Source organism: Myotis daubentonii, chromosome 3 (assembly GCF_963259705.1).
Source record: "Myotis daubentonii chromosome 3, mMyoDau2.1, whole genome shotgun sequence".
Taxonomy (NCBI): domain Eukaryota; kingdom Metazoa; phylum Chordata; class Mammalia; order Chiroptera; family Vespertilionidae; genus Myotis; species Myotis daubentonii.
The window spans coordinates 45,821,632-45,841,940 of NC_081842.1; the positions used below are offsets into that span (position 1 = coordinate 45,821,632).

Sequence of the window (20,309 nt, forward strand, 5' to 3'; positions counted from 1 at the left end):
TCCTTTCCCCAGTCTGGGGCTGTGGCTGTCCCAAGGACACGGCTGTCTACCTGGCGGTCTGCCTCTATCCCTCTGGGCTCAGAGGTCTGGCCCAAAATTATTTATTCACTTGATTTTTAGATTCACTTGTTGATAGATATGTATTTGTTGTTCATAATTTCTATCTGTACCTTTTTCTTCTTCTTGCTCTTCTTAAAGGATACCTTTCAGCATTTCATATAATACTGGTTTGGAGGTGATGAACTCCTTTAGCTTTTTCTGATCTGTGAAGCTTTTTATCTGATCTTCAATTCTGAATGACAGCTTTGCTGGATAAAGTAATCTTGGTTGTAGGTTCTTGCTAGTCATCACTTTGAATATTTCTTGCCACTCCCTTCTGGCCTGCATAGTTTCTATTGAGAAATCAGCTGACAGTTTTATGGGTACTCCCTTGTAGGTAACTAACTGTTTTTCTCTTGCTGCTTTTAAGATTCTCTCTTTGTCTTTTGCTCTTGGCATTTTATTTATTTTTTTAATATATTTTTTATTGATTAAGATATTACATATGTGTCCTTATCCACACGTTACCCGCTACCCCCCCCCCCCCCCCCCCGCCCGCTCATGCCCTCACCCCTGCTCCCCCCCGCCCCGTTGTCCATGTCCATTGGTTAGGCCTATATGCTTGCATAAAAGTCCTTTGGTTGATCTTTCCCCCTTACCCCCACCCTCCCCTACCTTCCCTCCAAGGCCCGACAGTCCAATCAATGCCGCTCCGTCTCTGGATCAGTCCTTGTTCATCAGTTTATGTTGTTCATTATATTCCACAAATGAGTGAGATCATGTGGTATTTATCCGCTCTCCAGTTCCATCCATGCTGTGGCAAATGGTAAGAGTTCCTTTTTCTTCTTCCTCTTCTTAATACCTTCCAGCATTTCATATAATGCTGGTTTGGTGGTGGTGAACTCCTTTAGCTTTTCCTTATCTGTGAAGCTCTTTATCTGACCTTCAATTCTGAATGAAAGCTTTGCTGGATAAAGTAATCTTGGTTGTAGGTTTTTGCTATTCATCACTTTGAATATTTCTTGCCACTCTCTTCTGGCCTGCATGATTTCTGTTCAGAAATCAGCTGACAATCATATGGGTACTCCTTTGTAGGTAACTGACTTTCTTTCTCTTGCTGCTTTTAAGATTCTCTCTTTGTCTTTTGCTCTTGGCATTTTAATTATGATGTGTCTTGGTGTGGTCCTCTTTGGATTCCTTTTGTTTGGGGTTCTCTGAGCTTCCTGGACTTGTAAGTCTATTTCTTTCAGCAGGTAGGGGAAGTTTTCTGTCATTATTTCTTCAAATAGGATTTCAATATCTTGCCCTCTCTCTTCTTCTGGTATCCCTATAATTCTGATGTTGGTATGCTTGAAGTTGTCCCAGAGGCTCCTTACACTATCTTCATATTTTTGGAATCTTTTTTCTTTTTTCTTTTTTGGTTGGGTATTTTTTGTTTCTTTGTATTTCAAATCTTTGACTTGATTCTTGGGATCCTCTTGTCTGCTGTTGGATCTCTGTATCTTATTCTTTATTTCAGTCAGTGTATGCTTAATTTCTAGTTGGTTTTTTTTCATATCCTCCAGGGTCTCACTAAATTTATCGGTGGTTTCCATAAAATTCTTGAAAAACCTTATAAACGTGGTTTTGAACTCTATATCCAGTCGTTTGCTTTCCTCCATTTCTGTCATTTGTGACCTGTTTCTTTGTCTCCACCTTTTTTATACTTCCCTGTGTTGGTAGAGTGGTTTTGTGCACTAGGTGTCCTGTAAGGCCCAGTGGCTCAGCCTCCCCAGTTACCTGAGGTGGACACACTTGGTGCACCCCCTTGTGGGCTTTGTGCAGAGTCTTGTTGTAGTTATGCCTTGATTGTTGTAGGATCACTGCGAGGAATTGCCCTCCAGGTCAATTGGCAGTGAGAATCAGCTGTGTCTGCAGTGGGAGAACTTTTGTGCTGACTACACCCTTCTGGGACAAGACTTGCTTCAGTGGGACTTTGGTGCTCACTGAGTCTGCCCCCTGAGTGTGTCCCTTATGGATCTGAGGATTTGTAATCTGGATGGTCCCACTCTGACCACTGGGTACACTGGTTCTTGGATCTAAAGAGGTGCTAATTTAGCCTTGGCCTGAGGTTACCCAGCAGGAGCTAGGAAGAGAACTGCAGATTCCCCTTCCTTTTTTGGAGTTTGGAGGTGCCCAGATGAGGCCCAGCTGTGAAGCAATGCAAGCTGCTGTTGGGCCTTGGGCCTTCTCTTAGAAGTTCTGGGTCTGTCTGGTCCAGCTGCAGTTTGTTAGGTAATTTTCAGGTTGCAAAGGGCCAGGGCATTCATATGCAAATGCCTCTCTGGCAGCCTGGGTGGGGCGGGGTCTCAGGGAATCAAAGGGCGGAGCAAGCAGCTATGGCTGATCCTCAGCCCTGCCCTAAAGGGCCACGTGTCTCAGTGTCCCTGTAATTGATGCAAGCACCTCTGAGGGAAAGCCACCCTCAAGTTCTGAGTTCTGTCTGCTTCCAGACAGTCCAGTTTCACCCCGTATGAGTCCTGGGTTCCCAGAGACTTCCCGGAACCAGAGTTTAGAGCTGTTGGGGCTTGTGACTCCCTCCCGATTCAAAAAGACAGCTGCGTCCTCAGGTGCCAGCCCCTTTCCACACACGCTCGAGCCTCCATACCTCTGCACTTTACTTCCGCAGCTCCTCTGGGTCTCAATGTGCTTTTCTCTTTCCTTCTAGTTGTAGAATTTCCAATCAGCCAGCCTTCCTGTATTTCTGGATAATGTCTGTTTATCTTTTCGTTGTATTTTTGAAGTTGTGGGAGGCAGCAATTTCCGGTGTTTACCTATGCCGCCATCTTGGTTTCCTCGCAGTGTTTATCTTTAGATACAATCAGTAGAGTGAGTAATCTTAGAAGGACACAGGTGTTTACATTGTCATCTATGCAAGGGCATCCAGGGATTAAGAATAAGGATTCCAGTAAACACCTGGGGTCTGTATGTAATCAGACTTGTTTGAAAAGGTCAGGAGATAATTAGAGGCTCTGGTTTTGACACTCCCCTATGTCTCCCCTAAGTCGGAATTCAGATGAACAGGGCAGGCGACCTTCCACACACTTCCCTTTTATCAGAACGTCCTCTTTACAACTTTCCAACCAAGTCTCTTGTGCTCCCAAACACACCACAGTGACCACTACTAACAAGTTAAAGTAACCACACAGTCTCACTCAGCACCTGACATATTACAGAAGGAGCAAAATATCTACAGGTTTGTTGAAATGAATTGATACAAAACATATTATATCCTGAATGAGGCTTCAAGGAGCTTTAATTAACACTGAGAAATAAATACTTCTATATCTGTACTGCTTTACTTTTTTAAAAGAGGATAAATTAATGTATTATTTCTATAATTTACAATGATTTCTAAAGAAATTTAAAATAATTATGCACAATAGTATGCACATAAGATGTTCATAAGTCAATGATAGGTTTTTTCCCCTGACAAAAAGCAGTCCTGAGTTCTTTTTCTAATACATACCAGAATGTACTAGAAAATTTGTTTACCAGGGTCTTCAAAATTATCTTACTTATTTAGGACAAAGTATCTGAATGTGGGTTTTGCTCATTAACACTGCCCTTTTGCCTACTCTTTCTTTGCAAAGCCAAGGGGCCTGTGGTGACCTCCCAGTATGACTGCTATGGCTGCCTGCACACCATATGGACTGTCCCCCCGGACTTCGACCCTGTTTTGAGACATGCCATTGAACATTTTAACAACCATACTGGTCATTCCCACCTCTTTTCTCTTAAAGAAGTAAAAAGGGCACAGAGACAGGTTTGTGCTTTAGTTTCCTTTTCTCACAATATTGTTAAAATGTGTTGGATCTTTATATTTAGGGTTTTATAACCTAAAATAAACCACTGGTCAATAGAAAACCTATGATTCCGTTAGTGGTGGTGAGGAAGCTCTTTTATATCCGCATCTGACTGGCAAAGGAGGTAAAGAGCTTTCTTTTGAGTCAAAGTGATTGGGATACTACAATATATAAAGGGCAAAAGTGTGGCTAATCATACCCTGCCGGGAGCCGGTCCATCCTTGCTGTTTCAAGGGACCTGGCATATATGGCATATGGTTCTTAATATGTTTGCTCACCTTCTTGGCACTGTGTTTTAACCAAGGTCACCTCTCCGAGAAAGGTTGAATCCCCAGGTAGGGATTTTCCCCTGAAGTTAGGGAGGGAATAAAACCCCTCAACTAAGTGCCAGGCGGGTAATTAATCCCTTTAACTATGACCAATCATGCTTAACCTACATAATCTTTTCTCCCTGGAATGGAGATAAGAAACGCCCTAACCTTTGTAATAGAGATTGATAGGATTGAATCAACTGGTATAAATACAGTTGTAACAAGACAGAAACACACAGAACTTAGAACACAGAATTCAGAAGACAGTGAGAGACAGAACTCAGAACAGAGCCAAGAAGACAGAACCTACAGAACCTGGCAGTAGAACCAGGCAAGAGAACCCAACCATGCTGATCAACTGAACACTGTCTCCGTGTCCTTCCTTCTTCGCCGACTCCGTCCATGCCTTTGGGGACCCCTGGACCCGCTGGGTTTGGACCCCGGCAATACCCCTGGCTCTGAGGTTGTTTATATTGAATGGTTAGTCAGAAATACATGTATTTCTCAGACATGGTAATATGAAAAGATCATTCTAGCCTTAAGGTTTTAAGAAAAGTACATTATCACTTAGCCATCTTGAGTCAAGCACGGCTCCAAAATATGAAATGGAACCCATACAGTTGGCAAGGCTTTCTGAGCACTTTCTAAATGACAGTTTTCATATCATTAAAAGAAAGTAAATACTTGGAAATATGGCCTTTTCATTGACCCAGTTCACTAAGTCTTTACTGACAGTTGATTGGGTTCCTTGTATCAGTGTGTAATTATGAGGGACTTACTTAAGTCAGTAACATTCCCTGCTTTTAATAGACCATCCAACTTCCCCGCATACAAGACGCATGTTCTACTCAATTATGTTCATAGCCAGTGATCGGGGTAGGACCAGCCCAAGATAGAGCAGCATAAAGCTTACTCCCTGTCTGTCTGGGAACCTGAGAACTTATCAGCAAAGGCCATTCTAGCTCCAAAGTTTTTTTAACCACCTAGATTCTAGGTCCTAGAAGAATATTATTAATATTTCACAAAATTCAAAAGGACATTATTTTTCTGTTGCCTGGCAGAGGAAATGTTGCTATGTTTTTCTTAAGAAAATACAGTAACTCCACCTAAATATAGCTTTTTATTTTCAGATGTGAATGTGTGTGTGTGTGTGTGTGTGTGTGTGTGTGTGTGTGTGTGTGTGTTGAGGAGTGTTAGAGTCATAAAGTGCTCAATATTTATTCAGTCATGACTTTTGCCTAGTACTAAGAGTTTACATTTTTGAGAACTTGCAATATGCCTAGCAGCATTCTAAGTTCTCATAACACAGTGAATAATGTTTAAACTGCCCTTTAACTATTCAATTCAACATTGTTTCAGGTGGTGTCTGGATGGAACTATGAAGTTACTTACTTAATTCAGCAAACTAATTGTTCCAAGGAGAATTTAAAATTCTTAACCCAAGACTGCGAGCCCCTTCGCAATGGTGTAAGTAGGCAAAAATTGAATTATAAAGTAATTAGCATTTGGTGTCCAGTATTTACAGGTGTGGGAATACTCAGCCACATAGGAAGACTTGGCCTCTAAGATTTTAGATGACATGCATGAATTCACAGCCACATTCTCCATGTCACTAGTCAAGCTGCCTTACCTACCTGGTCACAAGATCTGTACATCTGGAAATAAGCATTTACACATATAACCAGGGCTTGAGATAAAATGATGCCCTGTCAAGTTTGTCTGTTCATGTCTTCACACTTTCCTGTCTCCTTTTCTTCGCCACCTGCTTAAGGTCCTTCCCGGTGCTCCTGAGCCCTGCGCAGGACACTCCTTAACTTCAAACTTGCCTTTGCTTATTTTCTCTCATCCCCTCACCTTTCTTTATTTTTAATAACATATCCTGAGCCTCCATCACTGTATCAGAACCAAAATTATGTTGGGAGAGAGTATCACAAGGTGGCAGTAGTTAGTGCATGTGCAGATGCCTAAGGCACAATGACCATCCCAGAGATATTTGCATTTTAGCAGGAAACTACTTACAGCAAGGGATTGCTTCAAGCCCTTTAGTCTGTTGTTCTACTTCTACAATTCTATTATGTGGGAAGAAAATGAGGAAGCCAGACAGTAAGATATTAATTTCAGCATTATTATTAATATGTTGAAAATGTTTTCAACATTAAGGAATGTTTAAATAAGTTACAGTATATCCACACAGTAGAACATATGCAGCCATTAAAAGTATGTTTACAGATTTTTAGTGATTTAGTAAAATGGTTATAATATGGGAAGTTAGAAAATATATAAAATTATAGATACATATTCATTTAAATATATAAAGTAAATGTAAAATATCAAAAGTGATGGAGGGGCCCTGGCTAGCTTGGTTCAGTGGATAGAGAATTGGGCTGAGGACCAAAGGGACCCAGGTTCATTTATGGTCAAGAGCATGTTACTCTCTTGCAAGCTCCTCCCAGCACAGACCAGGCCCTGGTTCACAGCATGTGCAGTAGGCAAATTATTGATGTGTTTCTTTTCTGTTTAAAAAAATATATTTTATTGATTTTTTATAGAGAGGAAGGGAGATGAATAGAGAGTTAGAAACATTGATTAGAGAGAAACATCAATCAGCTGCTTCCTGCACACCTCCTACTGGGGATGTACCTGCAACCAAGGTACATGCCCTTGACCAGAATTGAACCTGGGACCTTTCAGTCCACAGGCCAACACTCTACCCATGATGTGTTTCTCTCACACCGATGTTTCTCTCTGTCTTTCCCTTTCTCTGCCACCCTCTCTAAAGTCAATGGAAAAATATCTTCAGGTGAGGATTAACAACAACAAAAAAGTGATGTAGGGGAGTATTTGAGATCTTGCTCCCTGTCATATGTTGTTCGTTTGCCTCAAGTAAACTCATAAAAAAATATTAAGTGATAAAAAAATATGCAAATATATAAACCATAGTTAACTTTCAGTTGGAACTATGGGTGCTTTTTTTTTTTATTCTTTATACTTTTTGGTACTCTTTAGTACTTGCCAATGTTTCCAATCAAGCATGTATTTATTACATAATTGGGAGAAAATTTAAAAGGATACTATTAAGAGAGTGAAAAGACAACCCAGAAAATGGGAGAAATTATTTGCATCATATATCTGATAAGAATTAAATATGCAATATGTAAATAACTCCTATAATGCAACAACAAAAAGACAATCAACCTAATTTTCAAATGGGCAAAGGACTTTAAAATAAACATTTCTCTACAGAAGATATGCAAACAGTCATTAAACACATGAAAAGATGCTCAATATAATTAGCTACGGGGGGGGGGGGCGGGGAACAAGCCACAATGAGATGCCATTTCACACCTAAAAGATGGCTATAATTTTTAAAAAATTGGAAAATAACTAGTATTGGGGAGGACGTGGAAAAATTGAATCATTTGCCCATTGCTGATGAGAATGTAAACAGTGCAGCCACTGTGGAAAACACTTTGGTAGTTCCTCAAGAAGTTACACATAGACTTACCATATGACACAGCAATGGCACTCCTAGGTATGTACCCAAAGGAATTAAAAAACAGGGAGTCAAACAGATACTTACACGCCAGGATTCATTGCAACATTATTCACAATAACCAAAAAGTGGAAACAACACAAATGTCTATCAAGAGATGAGTGGAAAAACAAAATGTGATGTATATATAAAGCAATGAAATGTTCTTTAGTAAAGAAAGAAATGAAATTCTGCCACAATCTACAACATAGATGAACCTTGAAAACATTATGCTAAGTGAAAGAAGTCAGACATAAAAAGACAAATATTGTATGATTCCACTTATATGAAATATCTAACACATGCATAGAAGCAAAAGTACATTTGAGTTTACTAAGGGCTAGAGGGAGGGAAAATGGGTATTGCTTAATGGGTACAGAATTTGTGTTTAGGGCAGTGGTCGGCAAACTGCGGCTCCTGAGCCATATGTGGCTCTTGGGCCCCTTGAGTGTGGCCACGAAGTTTCAATCCCACTGTATGTGCGCGCCCGCACGTGGTATTTTGTGGAAGAGCCACACTCAAGGGGCCACAGTTGGCCGACCACTGGTTTAGGATGATGAAAACTACTGGAAATAGCGGTGATAGTTAAATAATGAAATTAATATCATTGAGTTATATACTTAAAAATGGTTGAAATGGCAAACTTTATGTTACATATATTTCACCATAATATATGAGAGAGAGAGAGAGATACTAAAAATGTATGCTCTAGCTCCTATTTAACTTTGTTATTTTTAGTCATCTGGCCTTTAAAGCATCTATTAACACCTGCTGTTTCTTATGTTCTTTAGTTAGCCATTTGAGATTATATAATCTTAAATGTTATCTGGCTTTAATCTCCCTGCATCTGTTTGTAAGGCCTTAATTTAGTTCCCGCTTCACAACTCACACAAATACAGGGCTGATTGGAGTCACAAATCCAATCAGATTTCTGGTATAACTTCCTGAGCTTCCACTTCCTCATCTGTGAAATGGTGAGGAATAACAGCACCGGTCTCACAGCGTTGTTACAATAATTAACGGACACAAAATATACATGAACTCTTTGCCTACCACTGGTAAGACTGAAGGCCTTGCTATTCCAAGTTGGTCCCTGAGCCAGCAGCAGCAGCATCACCAGGGAGCTTGCTAGAAAAGCCAAATCTTGAGTTCCCCCCACACCTGCTGAATCTGCATGTTAACAAGATTCTCAGGTGAGTCCTTTGCACTTTAAGGTTGGGAAAGCACTGATTAAAGAGTTTCATAAATAGTTCTTGGGCCATACTGCATATTAGAATCACATTGCCAGCTTTAAAAATAACTACTCCTAGGCCATTCCCCAGGCATTCTGATTAGGTCTGGGTGGGTCTTTAGAGTCAGGATAACCTAAAAGCTTCTAGGTGAATCAAATATGCTAATAGAATTGAGAACCTCAGAGCTACTTCCAGTATCCATTGCCTCATCCAAAATTAAGGTATTATAAGGGTGGTATTCCTTGTATCTTTAACAGCTATGACATTTTTTATTTTATATATATACACTAGAGGCCCAGTGCACAAAATTCGTGCACTGGGGGATGGGGTTCCCTCAGCCCAGCCTGCCCCTCAGTCCAGGAGCCCTCAGTGGATGTCCTACTGATGGCCACACTCTGGCAGCAGAGGCTCGGTGCAGGCATCCCGTGTGTGTATGTGTGTGTGTGTGTGTGTGTGTGTGTGTGTGTGTGTGTGTGTGTGTCTGCTGGGGCCTGCCCCCAGCCACGCCACATAGGCTCCGAGCAGTTGCTGTGTGTATGTGTCCACTGGTGGTCTGCTCCCAGCCACATTGGAAGCTCAGAGTAGGCCGTGTGTGTGTGTGTGTGTGTGTGTGTGTGTGTGTGTGTGTGTGTGTGTGTGTGTCTGCCGGGGGCCTGCCCCCAGCCACACCCTGGAGGCTTGGAGCAGGCGCCCCTCTCTGTTGATCTCTCAGGCTCCTGGCCTCCACTGCATGTTGTACTCTCCCTTGAGCTGTGGCCAGGGTGGGGCGCCCTTTCCTGCTGTGGGATCTCCAGGGAGACCCAGGGACAGGCGCACAGGGGGGCTGGCTGCCGGCGACCCTATCCTGCTGTGGGATCGCATCGGCGATTTCTTGGGCAGGTAGGTGCACACGGAAGTTGGCCGCAGGCCGCCCTATCCTGCTGTGGGATCTCATAGGCGATTTCATGGGCAGGTAGGTGCACACGGGGGCTGGTTGCAGGCCGCCCTTTCCTGCTGTGGGATCTCGGGTTGCTCATCCCTGGCAGGGGCAGCCAGGGAAGAGGCGGGCGCCTGCCTCTTCCCTGCCCCCCTCCGGCTTCTCCGATCACCGGCAGCCGGGACTCCAATATTTAATGTTACTAGTTCTTTACTTTAAAAGTTCTTAAAAACCTTTTTAACTTATTTACTTTTGAAAAACTAGGATACCGGTGAATGTACAGATATTGCATACGTGGATCCTCAGCTAAGAATTGCTTCCTTCTCACAGAAGTGTCAGATTTTACCAGGTATGTGATAATACATGTTTGTGCTCTGGTAGTACATGTTGATCCCAGACACTTGGCTATGCCTTTTAATAAGAATTGTACTTTAGGTCCCATGATACAATCAACAACACTTACAGCTGTACCCCATTTCTGCACAGCTGTGTTGTAGATGATGCAGCTGGGACTGCTCTGCAAGTGGCTAGAGGAAATATGGTGACAGAAGGAAAGGTTTATGTTCTTTGGGCAAAGCTGATCTCCACATGCAATGTCAGCTGGTCTTCCTTGTCTATAAGATGTCACTACCTCAGGTGTTATAAATTGGGAAAGCTGTATCTCCCATTTAATTACTCAGAATAAGTTCTCTCAATTAAATACTTTTTGCTCCTGCATGTTATAATGCAGGGGCAGGCGGGGGGGGGGGGGGGCAGAAAGTGAGATACTGCAAGTTTATGGTCACGCCAGTGTTTCTTATACCAAGAGTTGGCTTTTCACATACTTGAAAGATATTTGCATACATTCCACAGTGAGAAGCATCATTGAAGCTCCCTGCTCACCAGAATCAGAGGACTTAAAATTTTCCCACTAGAGAATCATTCCTTTAAATTAAGCGTTGCTATTTTACACTTTCTTTCAAAAATGCAAAAAGTCAGGAACAGTGCAGCACATCGATATTGAAGGTGTACTAACTAACACCTAAATGCCCTTGACTCTGAGGAGAGGAAAAGAGGGCAGGCAGTAAGGTGAAGGTCACACAGACAACCTCTACCCACTCACTACTGGCCTTAGGCTGCACATGGCCCCCTATAAATGAGTGCTGGACAATGTGCAGGAGAGGTCCTAGGATAGACAGCTCCTTCAGTACACACACTGACTTAAAACCTGCTTCCTTTTTCAGAGGAGAATTTTCCATCACTATCTCGCAGACGTTGCATGGGCTGCCCCTCAGAGATACCTGTCGACCACCCATATCTGAAGGACGCCTTGAATCATTCCATTACAAAGCTTAATGCAGAGAATGATGCAACTTTCTATTTCAAGATTGACATAGTGCACAGAGCAACATCACAAGTATGTAAATTAAGCTACAAAGATAGTGATATAGTCTATGTGCAAACTGCTTACTAATATTGCCACTGATCTTGGTTGGGAAATAGTATACCTGGTAAAAGGAATTGAATGTCAAGTCTCAACCTCACTACATGCTTGCTACGTGATCTTGGACAAGTCATTTAGAACATTCCATTTTCTGTCTGCAAAGGACTGGGTGAGACTCAAATAAGCCTTGACCAGGTAACTCAGTTGTTTAGAACATTATCCCTGCATGCCAAGGTTGCAGGTTCAATCCCTGGTCAGGGCACATGCAAGAAGCAACCAGTGAATGCATAAATAAATGGAACACAAAAAGAGGTATATGTCAATACATTATCTTCTCAAACTTTAAAGTGTTATATAAAGTCTAGCAACTATTATATAATTAATAAAATGTAGGGCAAGGAAAAGCTACTCTTATTCTCTGCCTTTCTAGAGTTGTTCCTTGTTGTAGCATCACTTAGTGCCTTGGGATCAGCCACAGGTCAGACTATCATCAACCAGACTCTCTTCACACTCTCACCTCCATGTCACTTCCCCCTTGCCTACGTGTCCTTCCAGCCCACAAATGTACCTCTAGGGCAGCGGTTCTCAACCTGTGGGTCGCCAACCTGAGGGTCGTGATCCTTTGGGGGTCGAACCACTCTTTCACAGGGGTCGCCTAAGACCATCGGAAAACACATATATAATTACATATTGTTTTTGTGTTTAATCACTATGCTTTAATTATGTTCACTTTGTAACAATGAAAATACATCCCACATATCAGATATTTACATTATGATTCATAACAGTAGCAAACTTACAGTTATGAAGTAGCAACAAAAATAATTTTATGGTTGGGGGTCACCACATGAGGAACTGTATTAAAGGGTCGCGGCATTAAGAAGGTTGAGAACCACTGCTATGGCTTCATCTTTTCTTCCATGCCCTGTCAAGAGATAAGGAACATCCTAGTCTGGGGGTCAGAAGACCCAGTTCTACCAGAGCCTCAGCCCTCAAGTCCTGGGAAACCCCGGGCTGTCATTCACACTCACTCAGTCTTGTGGCCCCATCTGTAAAAGGAGGAGCTGGGTGAGAAGAGCCCAAATTTCTTCCAACTCTAACAGCATCTGAGTAATCTACTCATGGACAGATTCCTATTATAAACCTCAAAACCGGCCTCCCTAAATGTGAACAAAATAGAACCAAACTGTTTCAGCAAACCAACACAATCTGATGGGGGGAGGGGTACTTCAATTATAACAATTCATACTTTTGGCTCAGTAATTGAATTTCTAGAAATTTAAAATAGAGTCTTATAAACAATGATACTCATTGCAGCTTTAACTATAAAAGACAACATGGTAAACTGTCAAAACGATCAATAATATAGAAATGATTAAATACTGTCTGGCATATCCTTAAAACAGAGTATCAAGGAGCAATTTTAAAGCATCTTTGTGAGGAGTTTTTGATGTAGCAAATGCCTTGTGTTAAAATATGCAGTGGGAAAAGAAGAGGCCATAAAATTGACTATACAGTCTGTTGTCGGGTGTGTTAGAAAAAGCACAGAAAACAATCCTGAAAGGAAACAAATGCCTCCAACTATTCACAGTGGTGGTTTAGGTGAGGGCACAATGGGCTGTTTACTTTCATCTTCTAATTTCCTGTATTAGTTTCACTACTGCAGGGGAAACCTAACCAAATGGTATTAAAATAAGTCAAAGCTGACACTTGGCTCTCTCTCCTCCTCGGGCACTTATTCCTGCCCCTGACACCACAATCTTTCTCCCTCCTTTCACGGGCACGTGACCCATGTTAGTGGTGTACTCACATGGTTCACCAATCCATGCTATTCTTTTGTTTAATTTATTTTTTTTTCTTTGTTTTGTTTTGTTTTATTTTTTTTTTAATTATTACATTTGTTCCTTTTTTTTTCCCCCCATGACTCCCCTCCTCCCAGTTCCCGCCACACCCTCCGCCCTCACTCCCCACCCACTGTCCTCATCCATAGGTGCACGATTTTTGTCCAGTCTCTTCCCACATCTCCCACACCCCTTCCCCCCCCCAAGAATAGTCAGTCCATTCCCTTTCTATGTCCCTGGTTCTATTATAATCAACAGTTCATTCTGTTCATCAGATTATTTATTCACTTGATTCTTAGATTCACTTGTTGATAGATGCATATTTGTTGTTCATAATTTGTATCTTTACCTTTTCCTTCCTCTTCCTCTTCTTAAAGGATACCTTTCAGCATTTCATATAATCCTGGTTTGGTGGTGATGAACTCCTTTAGCTTTTCCTTATCTGTGAAGCTCTTTATCTGACCTTCAATTCTGAATGATAGCTTTGCTGGATAAAGTAATCTTGGTTGTAGGTTCTTGGTATTCATCACTTTGAATATTTCTTGCCACTCCCTTCTGGCCTGCAAAGTTTCTATTGAGAAATCAGCTGACAGTCGTATGGGTATTCCCTTGTAGGTAACTGAGTTTCTTTCTCTTGCTGTTTTTAAGATTCTCTCTTTATCTTTTGCTCTTGGCATTTTAATTATGATGTGTCTTGGTGTGGTCCTCTTTGGATTCCTTTTGTTTGGGGTTCTCCGCGCTTCTTGGACCTGTAAGTCCATTTCTTTCATCAGGTGGGGGAAGTTTTCTGTCATTATTTCTTCAAATAGGTTTTCAATATCTTGCTCTCTCTCATCTTCTGGCACCCCTATAATTCTGATGTTGGTACGCTTGAAGCTGTCCCAGAGGCTCCTTACACTATCCTCGCATTTTTGGATTCTTTTTTCATTTTGCTTTTCCGGTTGGATGTTTTTTGCTTCCTCGCATTTCAAATCATTGACTTGATTCTTGCGCTCCTCTGGTCTGCTGTCGGGCGTCTGTATAATATTCGTTATTTCAGACTGTGTGTGCTTAATTTCTCGTTGGTTCCCCAATATAAGATCGAGGGTCTTATTAGTTTTCGTGTAGATCTCATTAAGTTTATCGGCAGCTTCTAAACAGTTCTTGAGAGACCTTAAAAGTGTGGTTCTGAACTCTATATCTTCCATTGACAATTTTGTCCTGTTTCTTTGTCTCCGCATTTTGTTATGCTTCCTTGGTGCACCCCTTAGTGGTCTTTGTTCGCAGTCTTATAGATAAATCTTGATTGTTGTAGCTAATTCCAGGGAGGGTTTGACCTCCAGGCCAAGTGGCTATGAGAATCAGCTGTGTCAGCAGTGAGAGAACTTCTGTCCTCTAGGGAGGTGCTAATCTAGCCTTTGCCTGAGGCTATCCGGCAAATGCCTCTGTGCAGGGCTTGGGCAGGGCGGGTCGCACAGGATCAACAGGGTGGGCCAGAGAGAGCAGTTATGGCGGCTCTCAGTTCTGTCCCAAGGGGCTCTGCCTCTCTGAGTCCCAGCACCCGCTGCAAAGCTCGGAGAGAAAGCTGCACTCGCTCTGACCGAAGCCAGACAATCCCGCTTCTCCCGTTTGAGTCTGGGTCCCTAAAGACTCGCCTGGATCTGGTGCTCAGAGTCTGCGACTCCCTCCCGATTGAAAACAACAACCGCGCCCTCCGCCGCCAGCCCGCTCCGCGCACTCCGCACCTCAGAATTTGACTTCAGCACTGCGCCTCCTCTGAGTGTCCGTATGCGTTTCTCTTTCCTCCTAGTTGTAGGACTTCCACTCAGCCAGCGTTCCTGTGGTTCTGGGTGATGTCCCTTCCGTTTTTCCTTTTGTTTAATTTAAATTATTTATTGTCTAAAGTAGTACATATGACTCCTTTCCCCCCATTAACCTCTCCCAGGCCCTTCCCTCACCCCCCTAAGGTCTTTGTCCATTGGTTATGGTTATATGCAAGCATACAGGTCCTTTGATTGATCTCTTACCCTCCAGGCCCCTGCTTTCCTCTGAGGTTAAATGATCTGTTCAATGCATCTATGTCTCTGAATCTATTTTGGTTCATTAGTTTATGTTGTTCATTATATTCCACAAATGAGTGAGATCATGTGATATTTATCTTTCGCCAACTGGCTTCTTTTGCTTAGCATAATGCTCTCTGGGTTCATCCATACTGTTGCAAATGTTAAGAGTTCCTTCTTTTCTTTTTTATAGCAGCATAGTATTCCATTGTGTAGATGTACCACAATTTTGTTAGCCACTCACCTGCTGACGGGCACGTAGGCTATTTCTAAATCTTACCTTTTATAAATTGTGCTGCTTTGAACATAGGGGTGCATATATCCTTTTTTAATTACTTATTTTTAAAGTATTTCATCTGTCTCCTTTTTCCTCCATTGACCTCTCTCCTACCCTTACCACCCCCAGCACATGTGCTCACCCCCCTAGTGTCTGTGTCCATGGGTTATGCTTATAGGCATGCATACAAGTCCTTTGGTTGACCTCTTACCACCCACACACCCCAATGCTATTCTTGTGTTTGTCAGCTTTTCTTCTCAATTCTTATTTCTGCTTTCTTGTGAAACTCACTCATTGTTAATGCAGGAATACCCTCTACTCCACCATATATTGCGTATCAGAGGTTTGCTGTCAGGAGAGAACCACTCATTTTATACATGACTATCTAGTCTTTATAGTACTTATAGTTCTCTGTAAATTAATGAATCAATATTCTAGCGCGGTATGTTTTGCTTATGCTGAGGATGCTAGAGGGACAACAATAGGTAATGCTGTTAATTGAAGGGAACTGACATTCCTTCACTTGCCAAGTCAATTTGAAATATGGTGAGAATCTCAAACTTACTTACGAAAGATGAATATTTACTGGTTTTTACATTTAAAGAGAACAATTTGGCTGTTCTGACATGATTATTCAAGGAAGCCCTGCTGGAAGCAGCCGAGTTACTCAAAATCCATTTACCATGTGATGAATTTGCCAAATGAGCAATTTTTGCCAAAGATTTAATTTACAGATTTGGTCTTGCCTTGGCTCTGCATATTTAGTCCTATTTGGATGCATGTCCATTTCAAGCTGGTTTCAGGTGCCAAATGTTTCTTAAATTCCCCATTTGCACATGTGAATGATGTGATTTCTGTCACAGGCCATTTATTTTTCCCTGCCTCTGCCGCCACTGTCCCCACTGTTGTCCGTATTCCTCCCTGTCTTTGCTCAGATGAATAAACTTCAAGGATCTGTGTGTGCACATTCAGGAAGTTTTCCTTTAACAAAGTACTAGAAATGTCAAAGCATATGTAGAGTATGTCTAAGACTTCTGATGCAAATTGCCAAATTGCCAAACTATTTGAAATTATGGCAATTTACATTCATACCACCTGGCCATAGGATCTTGATCATCTTGCTTTGAGTTCTATTCCTACCAACAGTGACTGAGACTGTGTGCTTCCCACACGTGGCCAATAGCAGGTATCACCACTGCTTTTTATCTTTGCCAACATATGGAAGATTAAAAATGCTGTTGCATTGTTGTTGTTTTTATTTTTGTTTATTAATGAAGATAGTCATAACTTCTTTTCTGAAACACTTGTTCAAGTCTTTTGTTCATTTTTTCATGTTGGGCTTTACATGCATAAGAATATTAATCTTATACCATGTTTATCCCAGCTTTTATTTTTTTACTTTGCTTGCTGTGAATTTTGAGAATCAGTTGTCCTTTCTGTCTGAACAAATTTAGACTTATGATCACCAAAATTAGACCCTAAAACCCTCTTAGAACCTTCCTCCCCATTTACACCTATACCTGGAGTCTTAAAAGTTAAGTATCAAATTTTTCTTAAAAATGTAACCATGTTTACCCAGTAGATCAATGCCAGAAAAAGTAGAGGGGAGCTTAGCTCTTCCTATGACTTTGTTCTCCTGCTCTCTTCCTCCAGCCTCACGTTTTCCATGCTTTTAATAAACACAGAGAAAGGGAAGACTGTTGTGGTTTGCTTTTTCAAACGACATTCTACTATTACCCTGTAATTTCATTTATTTTATTTTTAATATGCTTTTATTGATTTTAGAGAGAGAAGAAGGGAGAAGGAGAGAGAACTATCAATCCGCTGTCTCCTGCATGCCTCCGCCCCCCCTCCCCCGCAACCTGGGGATTAAACCTGCAACTCGGGCATGTGCCCTGACTGAGAATCAAACTCAGGACCCTTTGGTTCATGGGATGACACTCAACGAACTGAGCCATACCAACCAGGGCTAAAACTTCATTTTTAAAAATAATAGTCATTTCTCCAGGTCAACTGATATATTCATGTGTTCTTTTACACACACATACACACACACACACATTTAGATCCTAGAATTAAGTTCTGAATAACTTGAACTAGAAATTGGGCCATATCAACTAACTTTTTAACATACAATTTAAAGTCATTTTTACCAAGTATATTTTTTAAGTGTAAGAGATGTAAGATATGGCCTTTTGAAATGACTTTTAAAAAGCCATATGTGCAATTTTATTGAAGGCAGTATATTTTTAAAAGCATGAGTTTAACTTTTTAAATAAATAAAGTGTGCCTCTTTTATATAAAAAATTAATTAATTGGGCCACAAAATATTCATTGTGGACACAGTGTTGTATAAAGATTAAAACTGTTGCTTAGATCACTGACCAGTGTGGTTCAGTTGGTTGAACATCCTATTAAGCACCAACAGGTTGTGGATTCAATTCCTAGTAAGGGCACATCCCCAGGTTGTGGACTTGATCCCAAGTATGGGGCATGCAGGAGGCAACTGATCGGTGTTTCTTTCTCTCCCTCTTCCTTCCTCTCTCTCTAAAAAATCATTTAAAAAACTATTGATAGAGATTAAAATGGTTTCTTAATATAAAACAATTAAGAGAGGCAAACTACAAAATCCAAAGAATTGTTCTAATTATATAATTTAACCCACAATTTCTGTAGTGACACTAATTCAGTATTTCTCTGATTCAAGACTTGGAAAGACAATAGAACATACTTAAAGAAAATGTTTAAGTTTTTCTTCCTACTCTTCTTAGATTCTATTACAACTTGAGCACTTGAATGTTGTTGAATAATGAAAACCAGAAAAGTATAAATATAAAAATTGTAGACCAGACCGCAGCCAAATATTTTACACATGCATACAAACTAAAAGTATAGTTGTCAAACATTTGTACTTTTATTAGTATACCTCTCATTTGATCAGTGTATAATTAGAACTTTAATATTCTCCCCTAAGATCCCTTAGGGCAAAATATATCATTCATTATATAATATTAAAAAAAGGTTCTACTTTGTGCTAATTAATTTTCTAGGTGGTGGCTGGATCAAGATATTTTATTGACTTCACGGCCAGGGAAACCACATGTTCCAAGGAAAGTAATAAAGAGTTGACTGAAAGTTGTGAGATCAATAAAGTTGGAGTGAGTAGTCATGCAACTCTCTACTTATTCCCTGGAAATCTACTTGATATTTTATACTTGTTTAAGTTTTCATGAATAACACAGTTCTCTCTTTTGGCCTTTGTTTATGGATAGGAAATGCTAAGATGCACTGCTGCTGTTTATGAGAGACCTTGGGAGAATATAATTGAATCTACTGTCAAATGTCTATCACTAGGAAAGGTATGATTTGCTCATTCTGCAAAGTAATTTTTGGGATTTGAAATGAACCACTATTTAAATGAATTAGGGGACTATATTTTTAGAATGGAGAGAACGCTCACATGTCTGTGCTGACCTCTCTTTTTTATGTCTAGAAAGGAAAACAACAGTCAGACCCCTAATCACTTCTCACCCATCCTCAGCGTCCCATTCTTCAGGAGGCTCTCTCTTAATGAAGGGCAGACCCTGCCTTGCAGAGCCAATACTAGCTCTGTAGCTTTAAGATGTGCCTGAGATGCTTCACTGGCATCTGCCTCCATCCAAGGGACTTGGGAGCAATATAGACCTCAGACTCCACTCCACATTGACTGAATCCAAATCTGCATTTTAACATGGTCCCCAGGGTTTCATACCCACATTCAAGTGTGAGAAGCATTCGTTTGTATCATCTTTTCCAATTCTCAAGAGAACCTTAGGAGGTAAGTAAGACTTTTCCCATTGCCAAGGATGAGACACTAACAATTGCAAAGATGCTGAGATCCTGGAATGGATAATAACATGATCACGTGCTTCCTCTGTCCCAGGCACTGTACTGAGGACTTCACACATATTTTTCTCTTGACAACTCTCTGAGGCAGGTTCCCTGTATAGGTATATATGTGGTCTAACACAGACATTATATAAAGGCTGTGTTTCAAGCTTGTGAACATGACCTAATATGTTTCAGCCCAACAAAGTAATTGTGGGCATATGCTGCATATATATTCAGTCCATAAAGCCATTTATGGTCTTTTGGTATGAAAACTGCAATTGTGCTAATAGAATTAGTATCAATTAATAAATAATGTGCCTTGGTATTATGTAGTTCAACCTCCCAATTTTTCCAGATGAAGGAAAACCTCTAGTTTAGAGGTGTATTATTAAGAAATAGCCACACATTATAAAATCAATCAAAAGAGGAAAAGATATTCATTCTCATCCTTTCTTCAATATTAACATAGCATTTAATACCTGGCTATGACATTAAAGAGCGCTTATTTTTACAAAAAAAAAAAAAAAAGACAGTATGATTGTCTTCAATTGCTTCTAATATGAGGGAAGCACCCGCTTCATAATCTTTGCTGTGTTCTGCCTAGGTAAACAAGACAGGGCTTTAACTAGCTACAGTTGTTTGTGGAGGCATCTGCCACTGCTACTTCAACTTAGCAAATGCATTTGATCCTTTGAGTTTTTATTCCATTTCAAATATTATCTGTACTTTTCAATAAAGAACCAACGATGTCAGGAAAAATCTCCTCTTGACAACTGGTTGCTTCAGTCTTCTCTTGTTGAATGATAACACCACATTAACAGAATTTTACTATACTTACAGAAGAAACTAAGGCCCTGTGTGTACAAGGGCCGACCTCAGGAGGCAGGGGCATAGCCAACATCTGAGAGTGTGGCCTCTTGACCAGTGGGCAGAATCTCCACGCCTGGCACAATAGCCCCAGCAACCTGTCAGCAGCCCTGAATG

At 41.0% G+C, this 20,309-nt stretch overlaps 1 protein-coding gene across 1 annotated transcript in view; it reads left to right on the top strand.

Moving 5' to 3' along the window:
* The window catches only part of LOC132230218 (kininogen-1-like), a 433,809-nt gene that overhangs the window by 18,962 nt on the left and 394,538 nt on the right, over positions 1-20,309 (top strand). Inside the window, exons 4-9 of the mRNA XM_059687330.1 lie at positions 3,672-3,844; positions 5,555-5,662; positions 10,140-10,224; positions 11,099-11,271; positions 18,506-18,613; positions 18,728-18,814. Of these exons, the coding sequence (XP_059543313.1) occupies positions 3,672-3,844; positions 5,555-5,662; positions 10,140-10,224; positions 11,099-11,271; positions 18,506-18,613; positions 18,728-18,814 (734 nt within the window). The remainder of the gene's footprint in view (positions 1-3,671; positions 3,845-5,554; positions 5,663-10,139; positions 10,225-11,098; positions 11,272-18,505; positions 18,614-18,727; positions 18,815-20,309) is intronic.